Here is a 22,260-nt window from a genome sequence, read left to right as displayed (position 1 = left end):
GTGGAGGGGGCATAGAAAGAAAGACACCTGCAGGGAGTCATGCGGTAGTGCAGCCGGTATGAAGCGCAAGGACCAAGGACCCATGAGGATCCTGGTTTGAGCCCCTAGATCCCCACCTGGGAGAGTTGCTTCACAGGTGTTGAAACAGGTCTGCAGGTATCTTATCTTTCTCTCCCCCTCTCTGTCTTCCCCTTCTTTGTCCATTTCTCTCTGTCCTATCTAACAACGACAACAACAAGAATGACTACTACAACAGTAAAAAACAAGGGCAACAAAGGGGAAAAAAAAAAAAAAAAATATATATATATATATATAAAGAAAAACACCTACAGACATGCTTCACTGCTTGTGAAGCTTCCCATCAGTAGATGGGAAGTGGAAACTCAAACAGGTCCACACACATAACAATGTGCAGGCTTAACCAAGTGTGCCACCACCTGGCCCCCAAGAGAGTAACTCTTCTTTAGAATGCCTGTGTATAGTTTGTAGATGTTATTAGATTTTTTACTAGGTTGTGTGGTTTCTAAGTTATTAGATAGCAAATGGGCTGTGTGACTTATGAACATTATTAATATTTAGTGGGTTGTAGAGGCAAGGACCTCTCAATGTTCCTTGAGCTTACTTTTTAATTTTTTTAATATTTATTTTCCCTTTTGTTGCCCTTGTTGTTTTTTATTATTGTATTTATTGTCATTGTTATTAGGACAAAGAGAAATGGAGAGAGGAGGGGAAGACAGAGATGGGGACAGAAAGATAGACACCTGCAGACTTGCCTCACCACTTGTGAAGCGACACCCCTGTAGGTGAGGAGCTGGGGACTCAAACCAGATCCTTAAGCTGGTCCTTGTGGTTCGTGCCATGTGTACTTGAATCTGTGCTATCGCCTGACTCCCTTGAGCTTACTTTCTATCTAAGGAGCAATTCAGAAAACTTGCTAGTCAAAGATAGAGGGGTAAAAATACAGAGGACAGAAGTACATATGCTTAAAAAGAACTCCGGAGAACTGAAATAATGTCAGTAAAGGTATTTTAATTTTGCTTATTTTTTTGGCTCCAGGATTATTGTTGGGACTCGGTGCCTGTACTATGAATTCACTGCTTCTGTAGGCATTTTTTCCCTTTGTTGCCCTTGTTGTTTATTGCTGTTGTTGTTGTCATTGTCGTTGTTGTTGGATAGGACAGAGAGAAATCGAGAGAGGAGGGGAAGACAGAGAGGGGGAGAGAAAGACACTTGCAGACCTGCTTCACCGCCTGCGAAGCGACTCCCCCGCAGGTGGGGGGCTGGGAGCTGGACTGGGATCCTCATGCTGGTCCTTAGGCTACACGCTATGTGCGCTTAACACACTGCACCACCGCCCAACACGCCACTGTCCAACCCACCCACCCCAAAAGCTATTTTTGGAGTAAGAACATGTCAAAAGGGTTGATGAAGCTTATTGAAGCAATTGGAAGGCTTGGAGATTGTTCACCTGGATGACTATGCATGGATCTTACCAGGCTTTAGATCCTGTGTTCAAATCCTGACACCATATATGTCCTGGGGATGCTTCATGTATGATTGTATGGTGTCTCTCATTTCATATTTTCTCTCTCTAAAGAAGAGGGAAAATTTTAAACCTGGAGGCTACTCATTAATATATATGCATGAGACCTGTAGTTCATTCCCTGATGCCACATTGAAAAAAAAAATTGGGACTATATCCAAAAAGTTTTCTAGTTGTGATGAATTTGGAGTAATATTATCATAGAAAGGAAAAGCCTGCTGGTTTTTGAAGAAAAGAAAGAGAACAGGAATTGATAACATCATGACAAGAGAGACAAGAATTGACATGAGGGACATTACTTTTTTTTTTTGAGACTGTCATAAATCTAATTTGGGTGTATAAATGTTTTATTTCCTCTACTCTCCATCTACAGACTATTAAGGTGATAGCATAGTGGATTTACCTCTGCTTTATTGGTATATAATTCATTTGAAAGCAGTTAGAGGGGACCAGGCAGTGGCACACCTGGTTAAACGCACATAGTACTGTGCACCAGGACTGCTCAGGGACCCAGGTATGAATCCCCAGCTACCCCTTGCAGTGGGAACACTTCGTGATTGGTGAAGTAGGTCTGCAGGTGTCTGTATTTCTCTCTCTCTCTCTCTAACTCCCTTCCCCCTCTCAATTTCTCTGTGTCCTACCCAACAAAATAGAAAAAATGGCTACCACAAGCGGTGGATTCATAGTACTGGCACTGAGCCCTAGCTACTGGAGGCAAAAAAAAAAAAACAAAAAAAACCCAGAAACCAAAAGGGTGGTGTATTGCACCAAAATAAGACTCTGAAGTGTGTGTGTGAGAGAGAGAGGGATTAGGTTCTAGTACATATTGGCAGAGGAGGACCTAGTGGGGGTTGAATTATTATGTGGAAAACTGAGAAATATCACACGTGTGCAAACTACTGCATTTTACTGTTGACTGTAAACCATTAATCACCCAATAAAGAAAAAAAAATCAAAAGGGGAGCAAGAGTGAAATCAGATCAATCCAACAAAACTTTATTAAGAGTCAGTTCTATATAACGTTAAGAGATTTTAATTGATGGAGGTCACAAGTGACAAAGAATAATTTTAAATTCATTTGCATAGTTAGACTCTCAATACAATATATAAATAAAAGATAATTATGTGAAGATACCTAAATGATGTGAATAATTTATATAATATTTTCCATTTAATTCAGGAAATCATATTACTAAAACCTGAAGGGGATGCTAAAATAGAGACCATCATGAATCAGGCTGAGGGCAGCCAAGCTGTGTTGGTTCCACAGAACCTTGCTGATATCAAGGACCAGTGGGACAACACACTTCATTTAGCCAACACTTATCTGAGGTAAAGGGCACGTCTTCACACTTTTATGTTTTTTGGTGTGTGTGTGAGTGTGTTTGTGTGTGTGTGTGAGTGTCAGTGTGTGTGTGTATGTGTGTGTGTGTGTGTGTGTGTATAAGGAAGCAATAACAAGTATGTTTTGTGTTGTAGATTTGGATACAATATCTATTGGGGAGTAAATTATTAACATTAGTGACCTACATAATGTTTCTCTTCATAGAAGTGAAAAGAAATAGTTCTCTGGTCAGATATGAAACACTCTGTCAACTTTTTGCAGTGTTTTGGCTTGTGCATCAATCCACAACAAGTTAACACTGCCTATTATTCCACCTTGACCACTGACTTCTGCACAAAACCCCTTCCCCCGGACTGCCTCATTATCTGTATGTTGTTCATGCTTTTAAGTATATATTCTGGGACTAGGTGGTAGCACACTTAGTTGATCACACATGTCACAATGTGCAAGGGCCTGGGTTCAAATCCCTATTCCCCACTTGCAAGAGGGAAGCTTTGCAAGCAGTGAAGCATTGCTGCAGGACTCTCTCTTTTTCTCTTTGTATCTTTGTCTCTACTCTCTTGATTTCTTTGTCCCTATCCAATACATAAATAAATATTACATAATATACATAATACACACACATATATATCCTAATACACTCCTACTGTAATGTCTGAATTCAGTAAGAATAATACTGGTAAATTCATAATTCGTATCAAGTCTTAAAAGATTTAATGTTTGGTGGAAATATGAATGTTGTGTTGTTTTTTTTAAGAAGGCAATGTAATAAAAATTAAATTTAATGGGGCCAGAAAAGCGATTCAGCAGTTAAATCTCATGAGTTGTACTTGTAAGACCTTAGGTTCCATCATAAGTACTACATATGATGGAAGAGCAGTGCTCTGGTCTCTCTCTCTTTTGCTCATAAAATAAACAATTAAAATTTTAAAATACCTAAATTTCAGTTATAGGGGATATGTGCTGGTTATCACCATTATAATGACATTTTATTTACTTATATGGAAAAGAGCTAACAGAATCAGAATTATGTAATCATATATAAACAGAATGTTTAGAATAGTTTAAAATCTAAACTATTAAGTTACTCTCAGTTCAAATTATGTCTTTTTAAAATTTAAATAAATATTTAAAAAGACAGATCTTTTTTTAAAAGGGGGGTGCTTGGGGGTAGTGCAAAGGGTTAAGTGCACATGGTGCAAAGCGCAAGGACCAGCATAAGGATCCCACTTTGAGTCCCCATCTCCCCACCTACCAGGGAGTCGTTTCACAGGCGGTAAAGCAGGTCTGCAGGTGTCTGTCTTTCTCTCCCCCTCTCTCTCTTCCCCTCCTCTCTCCATTTCTCTCCGTCCTATCTAACAACGACCACATCAATAACAACAACAATAATAACTATAACAATAAAAACAAAGGCAACAAAAGGGAAAATAAATAAATAAATATTAAAAAATTAATTTATTTACTTATTTTATATAAAGACAAAAATTGAAAAGGAAGGGGAGAAATAAAGAGGGAGAGAGAGGAAGAAAAAAAACAACAGAGAAAGACCTGTATACCTGCTTCACTGCTCATGAAACTTCCACCCCTGCAGGTGGGGCCTGGGGGCTTGAACCCAGGTCTTTGCACATAGCAGTGTATGCATTTTACCAGGTGTGCTACCACCCAGCCTGCTAAGTTATGTCTTTTAAAATAATAGTAATTTGGGGCCAGCAAGATAGCTTACCTAGGAGACACTTGGTCTCCTATGCATATGATCCAAGTTTGAGAACCATTACCCACTGCAGTGGGGAAAGATTTGGTGCTGTAGTATCCTTCCCTTTCTCTCTATCCCTATACCTAAGTCTCTCTTTCCAACTGAAATAGGTGGCCTAGTTTTTAAAGGAAAAAAAATTTTTTTAGTAAGTGCTACAAGTGACATTTTCTTAATTTCTGAGTTGATTTTAGTGGTTTTTGAGACATTTTAATGTCCAAAGAGTCTCTGAAAATAGAAAATAGGCTTTTTATTATGGTTTTTATTGCAATATAATTTGTAAAATACCATTCTGTTTGCATTCTGTTTGTCATTTCACTTGTAAAATATTTTGTTAAATCTAGCCATCAAGAAAAGCTTCTGTTAGAAGGAGAGAAGTATTTACAGAGTAAGGAGGATCTGAGATTAATGCTCACAGAACTAAAAAAGAAACAAGAAATGGGCTTTGCTCTGCAACATGGTTTGCAGGAGAAGGAAGCCCAGTTAAAAATTTATAGGAAATTTCTCAAGAAAGCACAAGATTTGACATCCTTGCTAAAAGAATTAAAATCTCAAGGAAAATACCTCTTAGAATGCACTAAAAATTCCAGCTTCAGCGAAGAGCCTTGGTTGGAAATAAAGCACCTACATGAAAGTCTTCTACAACAACTACAGGTAACGTGGTCAATGCAGAATTGTATGTGATTGACTTAACTATGGATGGCTGCAAAAGATTTGTATGTGGTGCTGGCTTTTCTGTTATTTGAGGAAATGGAAATTTTTTTAACTTGAATTTTTCAATTTTCGGTGAAGCATCGATACTATCTCTTCAAGGTTGGAGGAATCAATCCAGTCAGTTTTTCGAGTGGATTATTTGATGAGGATGTCATTTCCTCTTATCGGGTTTCCCCTCATTAGGACTAGAAGAGGATTAAGATACTTTAGATGTATTTGTGAATATTGACAGGGTCAAAGTTATTTATACAACATTGTCATTGGTCTAGCTATATATTTATACATCACCAATGTATCCAAACATGTAGCAGTATATATTATAATATAATATACATAATAAATATAATCCATGAGTCAATCAGGTATCCACCCATCACATGTGTATCTCTGTTCATTATGTGTTGTAATAGCTTATAGCTGCTATTCAATATAAAATTTCTTGTCATTTTACCTCTCTTGAATCCACATATTAAGCCGTGAAAGATTTAAGATGTCAGGTGCCAGCTTTCATCAGGGAGTACATTCTCATCTTAGAGTTCTCTATAATCCTTGGTACACTGAAAGCCAGATTTAATGTAAGTCTTGACATGTAAGATGCCTATAAAGTTGGCAAGAATTGAATGGGGATAAAAAAATAATATCCTTACCAATGTGTCCTGGAACCTCACCACCTCAGAGCCCTACCCCAGTGGGGAAATAAAGAAACAAGCTGTGGGTATGGATCGACCTGTCAGTGCCCATGTCTAGTGGAGAAGGAATTACAGAAGCATGACCTTCCACCTTCTGCACCTCATAACGAATTTTGGTCCATACTCCTAGAGGGATAAAGAATAGGGAAACTTACAATGGAGTAGATAGGGATGGGGATTGGATGGAATTGTACCTCGCTTATCTCAGTTTTTTCAATTATTATTAAATCACTAAAATTTAAAAAATATCTGGGGGATTGGGCAGTGGTGCACCGTATTAAGCACATATAGTGCAAAGGGCAAGAACCCATGCAAGGATCCAGATTTAAGTCCCCAGCTCCCCACCTGCAGGGGAGTTGCTTCATAAGTGGTGAAGCAGGTCTGCAGGTGTCTATCTTTCTCTCCCCCTCTCTGTCTAACCTTCCCCTTTCAATTTCTCTCTGTCCTGTCTGATAAAAATGGGGAAAAATAAAATAAAATGGCCTCCAGTAGCAGTGAATTCATAGTGCCGGTATTGAGCCCCAGTGGTAACCCTGGAGGCAAAAAGATAATAATAAAAATAAAATAAAGAAAAAATAATTTACATGACTAAGTTTTTTAAGTTTAATAATAGCTATTTTTCCGAGTAAGTGTGGTCACCCTATTTTCTTATTCCAGGAAGACAGCATAAAGATGACTTTTCTCTGGAGTTAGGATTACTTTTTTCCTAACACAGAGTTTCTAAGTTTGATTCTTAGGAAAGGAAACTTGGGTTAGGTTGATCTCAATGTAGTGTCATTTCAACGTGTGGGTACTTGGTTTTAATAAGAAGGATAATTAAGGGAGCGGCTTTATTATGGATGTTTGTGATTTGATGATATAATTTGTAGTCATTTCATTTTGTAAACCTCTTGACAAATTATCCTAAGGAATGAACTGAGAATAAAGAAGTATGGGGAAAGCAAACATGGTTTCAGTAAGAATCATGGGGAAGGAGGAAAGAAGTTATACAGTAAAATATTTAAAACACTAACTATCTTAACATTGTGTAATTTTTTTTGGCCATATACCTGTTTTGAGATAAAACCTCATAAAAATAGTTAACAATGGTCTAATTATTCTCTTTTTTATTTAATTGTTTTCTAAGTGAAAAAAATAGAAGTAATGTGTAAAATCTAAATGGTTTTATTTTTAGGATTCTGTACAAAAATTGGAAGGTCATGTTAAAGAACACCACTCATACCAAGTGTGTGTCACAGAACTGAATACTGCACTGGATAATTTCTCTAAGGAATTTCTCAGTTTGTTTGATAAGCCTTTGGATCAAATAGCAGCTAAGGAAAAACTGCAGAAACTTCAGGTACGAAAACAGTATTCACATATCCAGTATAGATTTCAATCAAAACTAACTTATTCTCTTTTCTCAGAAATTTTAGGTGCTTTTAAGATCATTAACATACTGATCAGCCAGAAAGAAATATAATGTGTTTTTTTTTATGTGCTTGACTTAACTGAATGATTGCAAATGGTTTTTTTGCACTTATAAAATGTAGTGTCATTCAACACTTATAAAATGTGTTAAATGATACCCCTATTCATGATGTTCAAAAATGCCTTGCATGGCTAGTCTGTAGCTCCTAAGGTCTTCATTTCAGAGACCTTAAATAGTCAAAGGATGCATCACATGCAGTGAAATCAAAGGAAAATATTTTGACTTTGCACTCTTCATCATGGGGGTGTGGATGTTGTGTAATTTTTATCTTACTGATTTTCATACTCATGGACAACACAAGAGCTGTCTCCAGAGCCCCTATAGGGCTTCCAAAATCCTCACCCTCATTCCAACACCTCACCATGTACAGTAAGTAGTGCAGCATTTCAGCTGCACTGTTGAAAGGAATGTTCTTGGATTCTCATTTGCACATCCAACACAAACAGGCCGAATTGGTGTCTACTAGAAGAAAGCAAAGTAAAACCTTTTCTCAGCAACTTCTTTCATAGTTCTTGACTGAAGATCTTCCTGGGTGAGTTTCATGGCAACACTGCTAATGTGAGCTTGAGACATTATTATTGCCCCTCATTTCATCTTGGTCATGGGACTCAAGCAAGAGTTTTTTTTGAAGATCAGTTTGATCTTAAGAAAGAGTTGTTGGGAGTTGGGTGGTAGCGCAGTAGATTAAGTGCATGTGATACAAAGCACGGGGACCAGTTTAAGGATCCTGGTTCGAGGCCCCGGCTCCCCACCTGCAGGGGAGTCACTTCACAGGCAGTGAAGCAGGTCTGTAGGTGTCTATCTTTCTGTCCCCCTATCTGTCTTCCACTCCTCTCTCCATTTCTCTCTGTCTTGTATAACAATGACTACAACAATAAAAAACAAAACAAACAAACAAACAAAAAAAAAACCAAGGGCAACAAAAAGGGAAAATAAATAAATAAATAAATAAAATTTTAAAAAAAAAGAGTAGTCTTCTCTTTTTGCAGTTGAGACTAACCATGTCCTAGGCACTGTTTCAGTTGTCTCTGATACTAGGAAAAGTATAAGACATGAACTTCACCCTGAGGAGTTCAGGGTCCTCTAGAAAAACTAAAAGAACCTCTTGTTATGGGAAGAGGGAACCTTCACATCTATCCAGTTCAGATCCCCTCAGTTTGCACAACGTAAACTGAGTTCAAGGGAGGTGATGGGCTTGCTCATCTAGTCCCAGTCTGATGAGAATTTCTTTCTGACAAAACACTTCTGCTTTGGTTTATTTGTAGTTAAACATGTCCCCCACCCACACCTCCAAAAAACTTATTGTCTTATCACTACATGAGAGCTCTTTACCAACAAGCATGCTTTCACTCCTGTATTCTCTGCCTGTGAACAACTCTACCATCTCTGAAGGCTTTTAAGTAAAAAATCTAACTGGGAGTCAGGCGGTAGCGCAGTGGGTTAAGCGCAAGTGGCGCAAAGAGCAAGGACCCGCATAAGGATTCCGGTTTGAGCCCCTGGCTCCCCACCTGCAGGGGAATTGCGTCACAAGCGGTGAAGCAGGTCTGCAGGTGTCTATCTTTCTCTTCCCCTCTCTGTCTTCCCTTCCTCTCACCATTTCTCTCTATCTTATCCAACAATGACGACAACAATAATAACTACAACAATAAAACAACAAGGACAATAAAAGGGAATAAATAAATATAGACAAAATTTTTAAAAAAAAATCTAACCATCCTTTCCTAAGCTCCTCAGTCTAGTGAGACACTGAGTGCTTTTTCTTTTGCCCCAAAATCATCTGAACAAATTGTCCCTATACTCTAACCCACATTCTTGCTTCTTAGCACAAACCCTCATCTCGTTACATTACACTTCTGAAGAGGCTGTTGGTCTGCAGTGCCACACTCTCCAAAACACCTTTTTGGATGCCCTACATCTTTATTTTTCTTTTTCTTTATTTTTAGAATTTCATTTATTTATTTATTCATGAGAAATATAGGTGGAGAAAGAACCAAACATCATTCTGATACATATGCTGCTGGGGATTGAACTTGGGACCTCATGGTTGAGAATCCAGTGCTCTGTCCACTGTGCCACCTCCCGAACCACAACCTAGATCTTTCTATAATGCAAATATACTACTATGATTTCATCCCCAGAGAAGAGGCAAAAAAAGAAAGGATACTCAGAAGTAATAGGTGTGATTTAGAAAGGAAGAGAAGGCAGGACCATAGAAAAAAGGGCAAATATATGTCAATATAGATAGATAATTACAGAAATAATAGTCAACCCATATCTGTGATCTTGGGAGAACTACTGCAGTTTCCAGTGGAGGGAACGGGAACACAAATTCCTGGTGGTAGGAAAGGTGGTGAATTGTACACCTGTTATAATTTTGTAAGTGAATATTAAATCATTAATAAATGAAAATTGTAATAGAATTCAAAAAGTTCCATGCTAACAAAAATGCATGTCACTGAAATATTCTAAACTAGAAGAATGGTCCATATTTGCATAGTAGTATCCGAAGCTTGATGGCTGAAATGAAGTAAGATATAAATTAGGATAAAATGTTTAATGATAGGAACAGTCAGGGGTCGGGTGGCAGCACAGTGGGTTAAGCGCACATGGTGCCAAGTGCAAGGACAGGCGTAAGCATCCCAGTTCGAGCCCCTGGTTCCCCACCTGCAGGGGAGTCACTTCACAGGCAGTGAAGCAGGTCTGCAGGTGTCTATCTTTCTCTCCCCCTCTCTGTCTTCCCCTCCTCTCTCCATTCCTCTATGTCCTATCCAACAACAACATCAATAACAACAACAACAACAATAAAAAAAAAAGGGCAACAAAAGGGAAAAACATTAAGAAAAATTTAAAAAAAAGTAACAATCAAGTAGGAATAGAGCAGTTGGGAATAGAAATTTTAGGGTGGATAGAAGCTAGGAAGTCTATTTTAGGTATGTTCGTAGGGGCCCATAACTGGTAATTTTAGTTGGATCTTGATAGCTAACCTGTAGGTAAACTAAAAATATTGTCTGGGAAGATGGTGTCAGAGTTGAGAATAGGACTAGAAAGCTGAATCAGGGCAATGAGTAGCTCTGAAACTTGAAGAAAATAGATAAATACAATTAACTATTTACCACATCGATATGACCCGGGGCTCATATATATATTTAGCATAGAAGCATGTATAACCTCCAAGTCCCTGTCAGTATGTGTTCACAGTTCTTGGTTACAGCTGGGAACATTCTAGGCTGCATTCACTTCAGGACCAGTTTTCCTTGAATGGAACATTAAGATGACCCAGCCTCTCTTCGGAGATTGGGGCAATTCTTACCATTGCTAATTCATAGTGTGGGTGCAGTCCTGAAGAAGCCCAGAAGAGGACTTATTATGATGTTCCTGATGGAAGTGACCAATGATGATGGAAAGTGGGATCTATTAGAGGTTTAGGCCCATTTTGTATCTATGAGGGAATCTGAGGAGTCCCTCATTAGGGCCCCAGGTGATGGGGTGGCCTGGCAGTGACCCAAGTGACCATCATTAACTGAACCATTCTTTTGTCCATATCCAGCTTTTATAGTCCCTTCTTTACCTGACAAGCTTGAGCTTTCTCCCAGTTGTTAAAGCATTGACTATCATTTGTTTTATCCAAACCACTATAAGGTTTATGGGTCTGAACTCAAAGTTAGGGAGGAAATACACCTAGGATTTTAGTGGGGTCTAAGCTAACCATGTTTTACTGCATTTACTTGTTTGATGACTCTAATAAAAGTTGTCATAGAGACAATAATTATCCTTTAGTTGATAAATACTTTTATCTCTTAGCCAGCTGTACATAGTCTTTCTTCTAAAGATTATCAGGGGGTGATAATGTTGATAATAATGTTGATGCTGTCAGAAAGATTAAGAGATGGGAGGTGGGAGGGCTGGGCTGTGGCGCACTGAGTGAAGTGCACATAGTATGAAACTCTATGACCCTCACAAGGATCCAGTTCGAGCCCCCGGCTCTTCACCTGTGGGGGGGTGGTTGTTTCACAAGTGGTGAAGCAGGTCTATCTTTCTCCCTCTCTGTCTTCCCCTCCCCTCTCAATTCCTCTCGGTCCTACCCTGGGAAAAAAAAAATAAAAATAAAAATTGGCCACAGGAGCTGTGGATTCGTAATGCAGGCACTGAGCCTCACCTATAACCCTGGAGGCCAAAAAAAGAAACAGAAATGAGACTAAGAGATGTATCTTACTTTTGTGTACTTAGTTGAGTAGATACAGTGATTTAAGGCAGTGAAGTAGGAGGTAGAAGGGAAGGGTTTCTCTAAGCCTAAGTAATAAATATTGATTTAAAAAATTATGGTGCCTTCTTTAGGTCTTTTTACTAGATTGCTGAGTTAAATAGTTCTTTTAAAAATATATTTATTTATTATTGGATAGAGACAGAGAGAAATTGAGAGGGGAGGGGAGATAGAGAGGAAGAGAGACAGAAAGACACCTGCAGTCCTACCTCGCCACCTGTGAAGCTTCCCCCTGCATATGGGGACCAGGGGCTTGAACCCTGGTCTTTGTGTACTGTAGCGTGTACATTTAACCAGGTGCACTACCACCTGGTCAAGTTAAATAGTTATAAATCTAACCACAAAAGACTATAAGCACTTTGACTTTGAGGTACATTGTTGCCCCTAACTTTATATATATAAATATATAAAGTTATATATATATATACATACATACATAATGGAAACACTGATCCACCAGTGTGTCCAGGAGCTCTGATTCCCCAGAACCCTGCCCCACTAGGGAAAGAGAGAGGCAGGCTGGGAGTATAGATCGATCTGTCAACACCCATGTTCAGAGGGAAAGCAGTTACAGAAGCTGGACCTTCTACCTTCTGCATCCCACAATGACCTTGGGTCCATACTCCCAGAGGGTTAAAGAATAGGAAAGCTATCAGGGGAGGGAATGGGATATGGAGTTCTGGTGGTGGGAGTTGTGTGGAGTTGTACCCCTCTTATGGATACATGTACCCAGTCCTCTAGGCCCGAGCCTATATCTAGGATCTTTAACTTTCTTAGAGAAAGCACCATCTGAAGTGGGACCATATGCTAGGAAAGGTCCATGTGTTAGGAAAGGTCTCACCAGATTATTGGGGTTGAAAGGTTGATATCTCAAGCTTGGTATCTCTGGATACAATCATGAGCGAAAAGGCAGTGGCAGCATAACATGGCATGGTGGCACTGTGGCTTAGTGAATTTCTGGAAAGTTCCTTGTATTTTGTTGAATTTTCAGGTGATTTTTTTTTCATCTAGTTTATCAGGAGCATGATCTGAATTAGCCCCTATTCCATAGCCATGTCTCCAGTAGTCACAATTTTCTACTTCTTTGGTTTCTTTATCTTACTCAGTGGAGTGTAGCAATTTCAAATTCTACCATTGTTGTTAAAATTCGTCGGCTCTAGCTGGCCGGGCTAGCTTCACGGGCGGGTAAAAGAGACGCGGAGACAACGACTGGGCAGGGAAGCTGTATTTCTTTATTCAGGAACAACGATTCATAAACTAAACCAAACTTAATCACCAAACAGAACTCTGCTGTCTCTTTGCGGTGGCACAAGCACTCTCTCTTACTCTTGAACTCAGGAACTCTGGAACTCTGGCGGGGTTCCTAGGGGCGGGGCCAAGCGGGCCCACAAAACTAACTGGACTGATCCAATTCTCTTGGCGGGGGAGAACTAGAACAACCCAATGTAAAGCATACAACAATTCCCCCTTTTCTTTTTAACTAAATGACTACAGTATCAAGGGTGTGGTGCGAACAGAAACATATATCATACAGGCATTTTTTAAAAAGAAACTGGCACAAGCATGGAGAAACATGTAAGCAAGTAACAAGAACCAGTGTGCTGCCAAGGGAAGGCCTGAGGGGGCCATTTCTGCCTCTGTGGGCAAAACTTTATCAGCTTAAAAAAAACATTTCTTGCCTCTGGGGGGCGTACTTGCCTTGACGGGCATTTGCATGGGGGCGGGGAACGACCTAGAGTCCCAAAGGCAGCTGGCTGCAATTTACTTACTATGAAACAAAACTTGTTATTAGCATATTTCTAATAGAGAAGGAATTTGAGACTTTTACATATCAACAACGTCTTTTAACCTTTTGTTACACCCATTCAAGATGGAGTCAGGAAAGGAAACCTCAGGCATGAGAATAATTAGCATAGCCATTGTGCGATCTACCATTTCTAATAGAGAAGGAAATGGAGAGTTTTACATATCAACAAGTCTATTTAACCTTTTGTTTAGACCAACTTAGTTAAAATATATTGATTGTTAACTAATTTTTACCTCAGACTTTAAATGTAAGTTAATTTTATCTTTATGAGAATTACGTTGAAAAGCTTTTTTCATTTAACTTTGACTAGTAAGAATTTAGCCTTAAAGTTACTGTTTACCAAACTTTAAACATACACATAAACATGGTCATTAATACACAAGGAGAGAAACCTTTGTTACAAAGACATGTCATTTTAAACACGAATTTAAATCTGTACTGTCTTAGTTGTTGGGGGGGCGGTTCACCATCCAGAGGTGGCTTCCCGCGCAGCTTCACTTCTAGGAATTGTAGGTTGCGATCTCTGCACGAATCTCTGCATACTCTAGCTTGTCTGCCTTCAGACCGGCCCAGCAGCTGGAGATCTCGTGTGCCCAGTTTCGGCAGGGATCCCGGGGGTCTGGGAGGTCCAGGAGGTCCGGGATCGTTCCAGAATTCATAGCAAGAGGGCGGGAAGGCCAGCTTTGTAGAAGGCGTGGGCCTAGGTGCCCAAGGGTGGCGGCCATGATGGGCCGCCAAGGCCCTGTCCCATGGCCCTGCCATGTCTGCTGCCCTGCTCGCAGTGGCCGAGCAGCGTGGAGGTATCACGCGTCCAGTGCCCTGCTCCACACGGTGGAGAGCTGGCTCCTGTGGGCTGGCCTGCGTGCTGGCATTGGGCTCTGCGTGGTGGCATCGGGCTCTTGCGTGTTGGCATCGGGCTCCTGCGTGGTGGCATCGGGCTCCTGCGTGCTGGCATCGGGCTCCTGTGTGCTGGCGTCAGCCTCCTGCGGGCTGCGGGGCTGCGGGCGCGGTGCGTGGGGTGCAGCCAGCTGGCTGGCTTTTTAACCAGGTGGAAACAGCAGCTCTGCGCCTCGCCTCCCACCCGCTGGCTATTCCCGCTGGCTGTTCTGAGTTCGCCCGAGCGAGTGGAAACCACAGAGTGGTCCAGACATAAATGTTCCAGAAACAGCAAAACAGTCTCGTGAAGAAAGAGCAGAGGCCTTTGGAGATCTCTTCACAAGCAGAAGAGAAGGCCATAGTGCATAGGTAGCCAAATTGTCTTTACTTATCTGAGAGATGCGCAGGTCAGGTCCACATGGGCGCCATTTGTTGTTAAAATTCGGAGGCTCCAGCTGGCCAGGCTGGCTTCACGGGCGGGTAACAGAGACATGGAGACAACGGCTGGGCAGGGAAGCTGTATTTCTTTATTCAGGAACAACGATTCATAAACTAAGACAAACTAATCACCAAACAGAACTCTGCTGTCTCTTTGCGGCGGCACAAGCACTCTCTCTTACTCTTGAACTCAGGAACTCTGGAACTCTGGCGGGGTTCCTAGGGGCGGGGCCAAGCGGGCCCGCAAAACTAACTGGACTGATCCAATTCTCTTGGCGGGGGAGAACTAGAACAACCCAATATAAAGCATACAACATACCATAATACTATTAATGGAATGGATAAATGAATGAATATTTGATGTGTTTCCCATTAGGGTAGTGACTAGCAAATCCTGCATAGTTCAAATGCTAGCTACAAGGTATATTCTACATCAGTATGGTATCTCAAATTCCTTTTGAATCTAGATTTCTCAAATTATTTCATTCATATTTGACTAAATGTTGATTAAATTTTTGCTGTATTTAAGATAGTACACTAGATAAAATGACTTATTTGTTCTGAATTTTAGATAGTTACACTAGATTCATGTAAGCACATTGAGAATGATTTATTTTTTTCTCATTGTTTTGCAAGTATTAGGCATTTATTTAGTGTGGTTGTTTCTTGAACAAAATACATACTCAACAAATATGTATTAAATGCTTACTATATTCAGAAGTGTGTTGTAGGAGTTTTCTGTGTTGCTTTATGTGATTTTTCATGATATCTGATTAAGAATTTCATCTGGAATCAGCCATGTTCAGGGGAAGCAATTACAGAAGCCAGACCTTCCACCTTCTGCACCTCATAATGATTCTGAGTCCATACTCCCAGAGGGATAAAGAATAGGAAGGCTGGGGGGTCAGGCGGTAGCGCAGCAGGTTAAGCACACATGGCGCAAAGTGCAAGGACCAGCAGAAGGATCCCGGTTCAAGCCCCCGGCTCCATACCTACGGGGGGGGTAGATTGACGGGCAGTGAAGCAGGTCTGCAGGTGTCTCTCTTTCTCTCCTCCTCTCTGTCTCCCCTCCTCTCTCGATTTCTCTCTGTCCTAACAACAACAGCAATGACAACAACAATAATAATGACAATAAGGGTAACAACAAGGGTAACAAAACGAGAAAATATGGCCTCCAGGAGCATTGGATTCACGGTGCTGGCACTGAGCCCCAGCAATTACCCTGGAGAAAGTTACCGGGGAGGGGATGGTATACTGAGTTCTGGTGGTGGGAACTGTGTGGAGTTGTACCCCTCTATCCTATGGGTTTTGTCAGTGTTTCCTTTTTATAAATAATTAAAAAAAAAAAAAAAAGTATTTCATCTGGACTGCTCCATTCACTTAAGTTTAGCTTGTGATTTCTTCTTTGTGATGGGTTAACAAATATTTTTTCTATTTTTCATTAGTGAACTTGAGTATGTTATGATTTACAAGTCAGTTATCTTTTGTAACAAGTGAACGAAGGTACTTTGTGACTTTTTTTTCTCCACTTACAGGAACTAGAGAACAGACTCAACTTGCAAGATGGAACATTAGAAAAGATGTTACTCTTAGCCGAATCCATCAATCCAAATACATCTTCAGCAGGACAGAAGATTATTAAAGATGAAATAAAATCACTTAAGGATAAACAAAAAGGTTTGGAAAATAAACTTCAGTCTGCTGAGCAGGAGCTGGAAAAATATCTCAACAGCATTTTGAAATCAAAATGCTCAGAAGAAAAGAAAGAAAAGTTTACTTTGCAAGACAGTGAGAAGCAAGTTGTTTTCTATGTTCAGGAGTCCTCTCAGGAGTTAACTACTGTGGAGAAGTTGGAAAAAGACTGGGACATAAACAAGGTAAGTGCTTGTGATTGCATCTGCTAAGATAGCACATCTGAGAATGAAGAGGTGTTGGGTTCTGAAAAGAGGGTCGTGAATCAAGCCTTCTGATTTTATAATTAAACCCTCAATGTGATGACTATTTATGATGCCCACTTGTAAAGAGAGCTCTTAGAAAACTACCCAGGATTTCAGTGGTGAAATATTACTGCTCAGTCGGTTGAAATGTCAGTCATCAATTTAAGTTTATTATTCTCTCTGATATGTAATCAGATACAGTTTCTTGGGTCAAGAGCACGAAGGCAAATTAGAAAAGACAAAAGAAAAGAAAATGTGTTTTGCCTGTTTTTCTCAGGGGAAAAAAATTCCAAGAGGTTTTTTTGGTTTTCGAGGGGGAGGGGTGATTTTATAATGGTATCAGAGACTATTTGAAAGGATAGCCTCCTCTCTATTTCTTCTTATATTAACCCTATACTGGAAATGTACTTTTAAATGTTGTCAGATCATTTGGCATGAGAATATCAACATTCAGGCTCCTAATTTTCCCTGGAGAAAAGAAAGAAGAATGTTGCTTTGTTATCCTTCTAAACACCCAAATGGGTACATTTTCCTGTGGCTCTTAAAATATTTTCTCATAAGTTAGAGAATGAAATGGAAAAGGCACAAAGACCCATCCAACAAACTGGTTTTGACAAGGTCTCAGTATTTCACAACCCTAGGTCAAGTGGAACCATAGTGAAAGTTAGACCATTCAGGTACAGTTCTTGTCAGGTCTTTTATGGACTACGAAACCAACAGAAACAAAAAGGGCATCCATTTACTCTATTTTCTTTCCAAAGTAGAAGTGCATGGAGGACTAACGAAATCAGACTAGAATGCATAAAATAAGGGTAAATGCCAATGAGAAAAGGCAATGAGAAAAGATTTCTTATAAATCCCACAATATTAGATATTGCTACAAAATTTTGTCTTAAAGGTTCAAGGACCCTGTGCATGAGACTTTAGGTTATATGTAATAAAAGAAATGTTCTTAACAGTATTCAACATATTATCTATGAATAGAAAAAGAAAATATAGAGATTGGGAGATGACTCACTCAGTAGACTACGTATTTCACCAAGTGCAAGGTACTGCATTCAGATCCCTGGCCACTTTCATGCCTGAGCCATGAGAATTACCAGGTTTAGTCCCTGGCATCACCATATGCCAGAGCTGAGCAGTGTTCTGGTAGAAACAAAAAAGGGGGGATGATAATGAGAAAAAGTAGAGAAACTAATAGTTTTATTATTTTTCTAAAAAATTACTAAGTGAAATTATAGCTTACCTGATAGTGAATTATCTTTCTTCCTCCATCCTTCCCAAATGCTAACCTATATGATATAATTGCTATTTAAAAAATTTTTTGTCTGTAATTACATATTTAATTTTCTTGTCATTGGGTATAATATTTAGTGTGTCTAAATCATTTCTTTGTTCTTTTCAAAAGAATTCTGAGCATTTATAAAAATCTACATTTAAGATGGCATCCATAGGAAATTATGAAAGGTAGATGATCACAGAGGGTGTCCAGCTATGAGGGAGTCACCAGGAACACAGCTAGTCATTACTAGAACAACAAAAAAAATGGCCACTTCTGGAGAAAGAGTTTTTAGTCCTGGAATAAATGGTGGCTATTTCTGGAGTTGTTTACTTTGGTAACTCGGTGAAAATATATTTGTAATGGAATACCTGGTTGGACCATGTATCTATCAACTGTGTCTTCAAAGTGGCCTTCTTTTAGGCTGGGGGTATGGAGCAACCTGCCAATGCCCAAATCCAGCAGAGAAGCAATTACAGAAGTCAGAACTCCTACCTTCTACACCCCCAAAACAACTTTGATCCATACTCCCAGTGAGGGAGAAGTGATAGGAGGAAGATGATAAGAAGAGTCTGAACTTTAGCTTCATCAGGTCTCGGAGAGGATGAAAAGGGGAGAAATATTTGGATGTAGTAATAGGGATATGTGTAGCTTAGAGGGGAAGAGAGGACTGGACCTGGAAGGAAAAGGGGGCAGTTATGTACAGATGTAGACAGATAGTTATAGAGATGACAACCCATGTCTGCAACCTTGGGAGAACCGAGGTGGTTTGTAATGGAGGGACTTGGGGTTCAGAACTCTGGTAGTGAGATCAGTGTGGAATTATTCCCCGGTTGACATGTAGTTTGATAAATCAGTATTGAATTACTAATAAAAAACATCAAACTATATGAATAGTAGTGTCTATTAAAAGTTTAAAAACATGTTCACATGCATTTCAGAGTAATGGTAGGCTTGGGGGAGAAAGGTGAAAAAAGATGAGAATTAGACTTTCAACAATATATAGTTTTGTTTTTAAATTTTTTTCCAGTCAAATCAGTTTATTGAGAGAATATTGATTTACCAGACTGTTGTCACAGGGGTACAGTTTCATAGCTACCCAAGATAAAGGTCAATTATCTTTAAATTATATTAATTTTTTAATTTTATTTATTGGCTAGAAACAGCCAGAAATCAAGAGGGAAAGGGATGATAGAGAAGAAGAGAGACAGAGACATCTGCAACACTGCTTCACCACTTGTAAAGCTTTCCCCTGCAGGTGGGGACTGGGTGCTGAAACCCAGGACATTGCACTTTGTAACGTGTGCTCAACCAGGTGCATCACATAGCCCCTAAATTATATTTTTAAAATGCAAAGTTGTATCTACTTATTTGTGTATTGTGGGTAATTAGCATGTTCCTTCTTTTAGGTATGTTTGAAATATGGCATGAATTAAATGTTTCAAATAAGCTTGCAAGGTCAAAATAAAAAATAGCCTTGGTTATTGATCAAAGGAGCCAATCAGGATTTGAGTCTGCCTTCCAACCTGTTGCCATGAGCAAAAGAATGTTACCTTTTACGTTTGAAATGTTCTTTTGAGGGATTCTGTTGGATTTTCAACCAAAGTAGAAACATGGCTTTTAGAGTTGGTAGCCAAATGGTGTTGGGGGTGGGGGTGGGGGTGGGGGTGACTTCAGGTTTTTCAGAATTCTCTATCTGACCACTCCAGGGAGATTGCAAAATGACATCTTACAAGTGTTATTAATCTCCAGGTCAATGGACATTCAAGTAAGGGAGAATGTGACTTCTGAAATCTTAGGTGATTAGTGAGTGAAATTTTCTTAGGCCTTTGTATCTGAGCCTCAGATTCTTTTGTTCCTCAGGAGACTCTGTGGAGATACTTTAGTGGTGGTAGCCATAAGGTAGAAAGGAGGCACATGACTTATATGAATTTTCCTCACGGCAAAGAGCTCTCCTGGGCTCTGAAACTTGTGGTGTGGCACCTCTCTTCTTCCTCCCAGCAGTTTTCCTGAGTCTTTCTCTCTAAGATCCTCTCCTCCAGGTAGATTTTAACCATGGTTCACATGGATAAGTATTAAATTCACATGAATAACAGCAGCCTTTTTTTTTTTCCCCCTTCCTATCAGGGTTATCGTTGAGGTCCCTTGCCTTCACCACTCCATGGTGCCTGACAGACTTTTTCTTTTCTCTCTCAAATAGAGGGTGAAGTTCTTACTACCAGTTGGTTTAAGGCATAATTCATTCTTAGTATGAGATTGGTATTTCCTATAGATAACATTGAATGCCTATTGTTTACTCTGACCTCTTTTCCCATTTCTTTTTTCTTTCTCAATTATTTATTTTTACATTACAGAATTACATGTCGACAGGGGTTTGAAGCTATTTTTTTCTTTTAAAGACTATAGTTATGTTTTAATATATCACTGAACAGTGTTAGACTTTATACTATCTTATATCAAAAAAAGTTTCTTTTATCAACACCAACATAAGTATTAAATATTGCATGGAAAATCATCTTTGACAGTACTTATGTAGACTTTAAAATGTCTTTAATCTGAGTAAATACAAGAAATTGGAATGCTTATCCATCAAGGAAATTTTAAAAACATTTGTTTGGAAGCTAAACTGATCAGCAATTATTCTTTTTATGCTTCCAGAATTCATCTGTGGAAATGGTTTTGTCAAAACAACTTTCTCCCGATGTTCATGAAAGCATGAAAACCACTGAAGATGAGCAGAAAGTCAATGAGCTGCAAAATCAACCTTTAGAATTAGATGTTATGTTAAGAAATGAACAATTAAAGGAAATAGAGGTATGGAAACAAGAAAAACACTGACAAATTGATTGCATGATTTACCCAGTGCAATACAATATATTTTAATTACCCAAAAACCTGCTTGCACGGAGTGAAAAAGTCTTACTTAACCTTTGCCTGATGATCAATTTGGTAACTATATAATTATGTACTAATCAGTAAGTTGTATAAATCTTTACATTTAAAATGTGGGAGAGTTTAATGAGCATTGGGTTTCTTTTTTCCCCCTCTTTTACAAAGTTCCTCAAAACTTAGTTATTCAGTAACAAAATTTAGAGATTCTGACTTATCATTATTTTTCTTTTTTTTAATTTTTTTATATTTATTTATTTTCCCTTTTGTTGCCCTTGTTGTTTTTCATTGTTGTTGTAGTTATTGTTGTTATTGATGTCGTCGTTGTTGGATAGGACAGAGAGAAAAGGAAGGAGGGGAAGACAGAGAGGGGGAGAGAAAGATAGACACCTGCAGACCTGCTTCACTGCCTGTGAAGCGACTCGCCTGCAGGTGGGGAACCAGGGGCTCAAACCAGGATCCTTCTGCCGGTCCTTGCGCTTTGTGCCACATGCGCTTAACCCACTGCCGGACTCCCATCATTATTTTTCTTAATCATATGTATTCTTCTGAGTTTGACAAATTGATATTTCCTAATTATCTACATTACTCCTTTCTCTTTACATATATGTTTACATAGTTCTGTTTATTTATATACTTATGGCTATGTTGAGTTTTCTTTTAAATCCCCAATAGTTTTAGCTAAGTTTACATAACACATGCATATATCTAAGACAAGAAAAAAGGATGATGTTGTAAATAGGAATAAGATATTTTTTCCTCTAGACATTACCAAACCCAAAAGAGAGCCATCTAATTGCTATTATAACATGATACTAATTTTAAATAAAAGTCATTTGGTTTTTCTTTATACAACTGAAATATTTTTTAAATTTTTTATTAGTGATTTTATATTGATTTACAAAATTATAAGATAACCAGGGTATAATTACACACCTTCCCCACCACCAGAGGTCTGTGATCCCATTCTCTCCACTGGAAACTGCATTAATTCTCCCAAGATCACAGATATGGGTTGACTATTATTACTCTAACTATCTATGTGTATTTATATATTTTTCCCCATTTTTTTCCTGTGGTCTTGCCTTCTCTTCTTTTCTAAATCACACCTACTACTTCTGACTGTCCTTCCCACTTTTATTCTCCTCTTCTCTCTCTGGGTCTTGATGGAATTGGAGTTCAGAGCCCTCTGGTCATCTTCCCCCTATCACTTCTCCCCCACTGGGAGTATGGACCAAAATTCTTTATGGGGTACACAAGG

The 22,260-nt window shown here is 39.2% G+C and overlaps 1 protein-coding gene across 12 annotated transcripts in view; it reads left to right on the top strand.

Annotated features, from left to right (window-relative positions):
• Nucleotides 1–22,260, top strand: part of SYNE2 (spectrin repeat containing nuclear envelope protein 2) — a 429,917-nt gene that overhangs the window by 209,678 nt on the left and 197,979 nt on the right. For all 12 annotated transcript variants that reach the window (XM_060174850.1, XM_060174845.1, XM_060174844.1 and 9 more), the window contains exons 42-46: nt 2,724–2,875; nt 4,983–5,292; nt 7,216–7,380; nt 16,430–16,771; nt 20,769–20,924. In XM_060174850.1, the coding sequence (XP_060030833.1) occupies nt 2,724–2,875; nt 4,983–5,292; nt 7,216–7,380; nt 16,430–16,771; nt 20,769–20,924 (1,125 nt within the window). The remainder of the gene's footprint in view (nt 1–2,723; nt 2,876–4,982; nt 5,293–7,215; nt 7,381–16,429; nt 16,772–20,768; nt 20,925–22,260) is intronic.

The sequence above is a fragment of the Erinaceus europaeus genome, chromosome 16 (genome assembly GCF_950295315.1).
Source record: "Erinaceus europaeus chromosome 16, mEriEur2.1, whole genome shotgun sequence".
Taxonomy (NCBI): domain Eukaryota; kingdom Metazoa; phylum Chordata; class Mammalia; order Eulipotyphla; family Erinaceidae; genus Erinaceus; species Erinaceus europaeus.
This window is presented reverse-complemented; position numbering and strand designations above follow the sequence as displayed.